The sequence below is a fragment of the Propithecus coquereli genome, unplaced genomic scaffold, assembly GCF_000956105.1.
Source record: "Propithecus coquereli isolate 6110/MARCELLA unplaced genomic scaffold, Pcoq_1.0 Scaffold38, whole genome shotgun sequence".
Lineage (NCBI taxonomy): Eukaryota > Metazoa > Chordata > Mammalia > Primates > Indriidae > Propithecus > Propithecus coquereli.
Genome location: NW_012149507.1, coordinates 7,981,070 through 7,986,709, shown reverse-complemented (window position 1 = coordinate 7,986,709; position 5,640 = coordinate 7,981,070). Strand labels below are relative to the sequence as shown.

General features: G+C 36.9%; 1 protein-coding gene across 1 annotated transcript in view; it reads right to left on the bottom strand.

Moving 5' to 3' along the window:
- MIB1 (mindbomb E3 ubiquitin protein ligase 1) overlaps positions 1 to 5,640 on the bottom strand; it is a 150,426-nt gene that overhangs the window by 73,016 nt on the left and 71,770 nt on the right. Inside the window, exons 9-10 of the mRNA XM_012652088.1 lie at positions 4,513 to 4,526; positions 3,131 to 3,238 (exon numbers count right to left, since the gene is read on the bottom strand). Coding sequence (XP_012507542.1) covers positions 3,131 to 3,238; positions 4,513 to 4,526 — 122 coding nt within the window. The remainder of the gene's footprint in view (positions 1 to 3,130; positions 3,239 to 4,512; positions 4,527 to 5,640) is intronic.

Sequence of the window (5,640 nt, the reverse complement as noted above, 5' to 3'; positions counted from 1 at the left end):
CAGAAGAACGAAACTGGATTCCCTATCTCTCACCATATATAAAAGTTAATTCAAGATAGATTAAAGACTTGAATATAAGACCAGAAACTATAAAAATACTAGAAGAAAACCTAGGAAAAACTCTTCTGAACATTGGCCTAGGCGTAGAATTTATGACTAAGACTTCAAAAGCAAATATAACAAAAACAAAAATAACAAACGGGATTTAACTAAACTAAAAAGCTTCTGCACAGCAAAAGAAATAATCAACAGAATAGACAGCCTACAGAAATGGAGAAAATGTTCATGAGCTATGCATCCCACAAAGGACTAATATCCAGAATCTACAAGGAACTCAAATAAACAGCAAAAAAACAAACAAATAAACAACCCCATTAAAAAATGGGTAAATAACATAAACAGACATTTTTCAAAAGCAAATATATGAATGGCCAACAGACATATGAAAAAATGTTCAAAATCACTAATCAAAGAAATGCAAATTAAAACCACAATGAGATACCACCTTACCCCTGTCAGAATGGCCATTATTAAAAAGTCAAAAAACAATATATGTTGGCATGGTTGTGGTGAAAAGGTAATGCTTATACACCGTTGGTGGGAATGTAAATTAGTACAACCTCTATGGAAATCAGTACACAGATTTCTCAAAGAACTAAAAGTAGATCCACCATTCAATCCAGCAATCCCACTACTGGGTATCTACCCAAAGGAAGAGAAATCATTCTATTAAAAAGATACCTAGGCCGGGCGTGGTGGCACACGCCTATAATCCTATCACTCTGGGAGGCCGAGGAGGGCGGATTGTTTGAGCTCAGGAGTTCGAGACCAGCCTGAGCAAGAGCGAGACCCCGTCTCTACTAAAAATAAAATAGAAGAAATTCATCAGACAACTAAAAATGTACACAAAAAATTAGCCAGGCATGGTGGTGCGTGCCTGTAGTTCCAGCTACTCGGGAGGCTGAGGCAGGAGGATCGCTTGAGCCCAGGGGTTTGAGGTTGCTGTGAGCTAGGCTGATGCCACGGCACTCACTCTAGCCCCGGCAACACAGTGAGACTCTGTCTCAAAAAAAAAACAAAACAAAACAAAAAAAGATACCTAACTTGTCTGTTTATCATAGCACAATTCACAATCACAAAGATAGGGTGTCAACCTAAGTCCCCAACTATCAAGGACTGGATAAAGAAAATGTGATGTGTATATTTACATACACAACATACACACCATGAAATACTACTCAGCCATAAAAAAGAAAGAAAGAAGGCTGGGTGTTGGGGCTCATGTCTATAATCCTAGCACTCTGGGAGGCTGGGGAGGCCGAGGCGGGAGAATCATTTGAGAGCAGCCTGGGAAACAGAGGATAGACCCCATCTTTACAAACAAGCAAATAAACAAACAAAAGAATGAAATAATGTCCTTTGCAGCAACTTGGATGGAACTGGAGGTCATTATCCTAAGTGAAATAACTTAGAACAAAAACCAAATACCACATGTTTTCACTTACAAGTGGGAGCTAAGCTATGGGTATTCACGGTCACACAGAGTGACATAATGAACACTGGAGACTCAGAATAGGAGAGGCTGGGAGAGGATCAGGGATAAAAAATTACCTATTTGGTACAATGTACACTATTCAGGTGATGGGTACACCAAAGCCCAGACTTCCCTACTATACAACACATCCATGTAACAAAATTCCACTTGTACTCACTAAATCTATTAAATTTTAAAAAATAGTAAAAATTAAAATTAGGCAAAAAGGAATTTGGTTTTTCAGCCTCTTGCCTTATTAGCTATAAGGAGAAGGGTTTTGGTTTTTCAGTGTCATTGCTATTGTCATAACTGGATTCATGAAATAAAATGTGAGACATTCAACTCAGGGAATTTCACACCATTCCCCCAAATCAAACTACAATAACGAAATAAAGTAATTACTTTCCATTTACAAAATACTAAAATTAAGTCTTTCTTTCATTACCAAAAAAACTTCATGAACACAAACTGGGATCCTAAATTCATAACTAAGAAAGATGCAACTTAAAAATTACTACTGCAAAAGCAAAATCAAATTATATAAATCTCATTCACAAAGACATCATAATAAGAAAACTATCATATAGTTCACAGATATTTAATATGCTAATTTAAAATTCAAGTTCATTCTAGGCAAGAGAAAACTCCAACATCAAAGATGACTTATTAAGCAGGGCATAGTGGCTCACATCAATAGTCACAGCTACTCAGGAAGCTGAGGCAGTAGGATCACTTGAGCCCAGGAGTTCGAGACCATCCTGATCCATCAATTTAGCCCTTGGCAATTCAAATTCTTACTGATCACCCACAGATGGGAATATCTTTTGGACAAAATTAAAACATTCTTCCTAATTTAAATTTGATAGAATTTTACTTATCCTAAATAATCGTGAACTAAACTAAAAAAAAAGTGATTCTAATATATTTTTAGTAATGAATTTATAGTTAACTAAGACAAACTAAGCCACCCCTCACACCACATGTATAAATTCCCAACTGAGACACCATTAGACAGTAAGTAATGTTTATTTCTCTTTTATAAGAATATGTCCTTAATTAAATTAAGCAGACATACACACATATGGTGATAAACATGAACTGTAAGCTCTTCAAAGATCCACATTATGGTCAAAAAACAATAAGACTTTTTTCTTTTCACAGTCTCTCAGAATAAAAGAAAAAGAAAAAAATAAGACTCAAAAAATGCTAATTCAGTTGCTATAAAACAACAAAAAAGGCCTCTTGAGTGTCACAGAGATCAGGAAAGACCTAGACCTAGCAGATCTATATTCCTCTTCCCTCAACTTCCCTAAGATGATTCCTGGGTAAACCCAACTTGGCTCCCAACAACATGGTGGCTCCACCACAACAGCAGGAAACTCAACTCCTGTCTTCACTAAGGGCTATGCCTAGAATATTGAGGGATCACAGGAAAACAAGAAATACTTCAAGCTATCCCTGTCGAATTTTTATTTTCAATCAGAAAAGCCTTAGGTAAATATTAAATTTAAATAATGAAAAAATCCATCTCTCATGGTATAGAAATTATTTCTAAGACATTAATTTTCACTTAAAATATTTTTTAGGTTTAGTTACCTCTGCTTCTACATCCACGTTTTGCTTCAAAAGTAACTTCAAAATGTCAACATGTCCATTCTGACTAGCAGCTTGCATAGCTGTATGGCCAGCACATTGCCCATTTACCTTATAAAAAAAAAAAAAGGATGAATGAACATCACAAATCAGAAAGAGTATATACATATATATATGTACATAGTAGGTTTAAATCTAGTACACTGCATGATTCTACGAGAATAATTTAGGTTGGTGTTCCATGTATCAGTACAGATAACCAGAGACTCTTTAATTCAGAGAAAACAGGCAAGAATTTTTTTAAAAAACAAAAGTTCCATTGTTCGAAGAGCTATAAAAGAACTATTTAGCCAATCTGCAAAGTCAAAAGAAGAAAGGAAGGGAAAGAAGGGAGAGAGGAAAGGAAGTAAGTTAGTTTGGGGTATATACACTTCTTTTGGGATTATTATTATTATCTCAGAGCCCACAGCTCTGAAAGCCCATAGCTCCAATGAAAAAAGCACTGAGGTGAATGGAAAACTTGAAAAGATATTGGCTGTTAAAGTACAAATAAATTCAACTCAACAAATATACCAGATACCAAGTATAGGCAAACTACCATGAAGAATATATAAATGAGTTAGCAAGATGGCTATATACAATAAAGCAGTAATTTCCAACCTTTCCTTCACTTCAGATGTTGTCTACATGCATAACTTACCCATGGACATATCCAAGGCCAAGTGCAATTCTTTACTTTCACCTCTTTCACTCCCATCCATAAAACCATAAAAGACGGTTAAAGATGAACAACCAAAGATCAGAGATTTGAGGAAGGCTTCAAACACAAAAAAAGACAAAATAGGCTGGGCACAGGGGCTCACGCCTATAATCCTAGCACTTTGGGAGACCGAAGTAGGAGGATTCCTTGAGACCACGAGTTTGAGACCAGCCTGAACAACACAGTGAGACTGTCTCTACAAAAAATTTACAAATTAGCCAGGTGTGGTGGCATGTACCTCTAGTACCAGCTGCTAGGGAGGCTGAGGGAGGAGGATCTCTTGAGCCCAGGAGTCTGAGGTTGGAGAGAGCTATGACATCACTGCACTCTAGCCCAGGCAACAGAGTGAGACCTTGTCTCAAAAAAAAAAAAGAACTAAAAGGTAGAAATCAGACAAAGATGCTAGGAAACATAAAAAAACTAAAGGTGAAAAAATTTCCATTATAAGAGGTGGAAGATGGGTAGATATGAGTCAAAAGATCCATGTTTTTTGGTATTATGAGAATGAGACTTTTTTAAGGCATATCCTTCTTAAATCGGTATTTTTAAATTAAAGGATGGGTTGCATCCATTTTCATTACCTCTTGACATCTTGAAGTTTTTTTTCTTTTATGCCTCAACTCACAAAGATAATTGGAGCTAGAAAGAAAACAGAACACCCACATACACATGCATACACACTGGAAGCTAGAAAGCAGACAAACAAGGACAACTGACTTAGCAGACCAAAGAAAGCAGAGCTTGGCCTGCCACAAGAAAAACTGAGAAGCAACCTTTTCACCGATGAACACCAAAAGGCTCATAACTGATGACTGGATACTTCTGGAAATGGAGATACATATAGTGGCAGGTGCTAAACACAAAAGCACTGGTTGAACGTCTGTTTAAAAAGCATTCAGATCCCTGGATTCTTCCACACTGCACAGCTGAGCTATTGGTCCACTCATACATTAACAGAAACCTGAAAGTTTATTCTCTGGAAATGGCAGAGTCTCTAGCCTATAGAAACCAGGCACTGTTAAGGGTGATTTACAATACCAAAAAGAAAAGTTTAATGTGAACATTTACATGCTGAATACTGAGAATCCAGCCCTCTTCCCTTAGTATTCAAAAGGCTAGCAACCAGGTTTATACCCCGTAAGCAGAAGAATCAAGAGACCTCTCTGGGGAGTTACACCAGCCCAAGAGAAAAGACCTAATGGCCGATGCCAAGAGTGACCTAAAGAAACATCCAACCAGATCACCCCACAAAGTCCACAGTTGACAGATGCACTCACAGACACAAGAGGTTCCCAACAGGCCTTTTTACTATCCACTCTTATAGATCAAGAGACAACCAAGGATCACCAGACATCTGAGGAATGGTCTCTCACATGAAAGACAGAGATCAAAACAAACAAAAAAGGGTCACTTAGAGGAGACAAAAACTTAAGCCAAGATAAGAAAAAAGACTACTCAGTAAGGAAAAAGGTGATATTGCAACCTCTTTAAATACCAATATGATACCATAAAAAGTAATGTGAAAAGAACCAAAAACAAACCAGAAATTCAAAACTGACAGAATGAAAACTTTGAAAAGATTGGAAGATTAAGTTCAGGAACCTCCTAGAAAGGAGGTAGAGAAGGAAAAAAATAGAGGAAAAAAAATAAGAACATTCAAGGAACAGTCCAGAATCAGAGAAATTAGAAGAAAGGAAATCACTACTAAAAGAATTATAGAAAATTTCTAGATATGAAAGACATGATGGCCGGG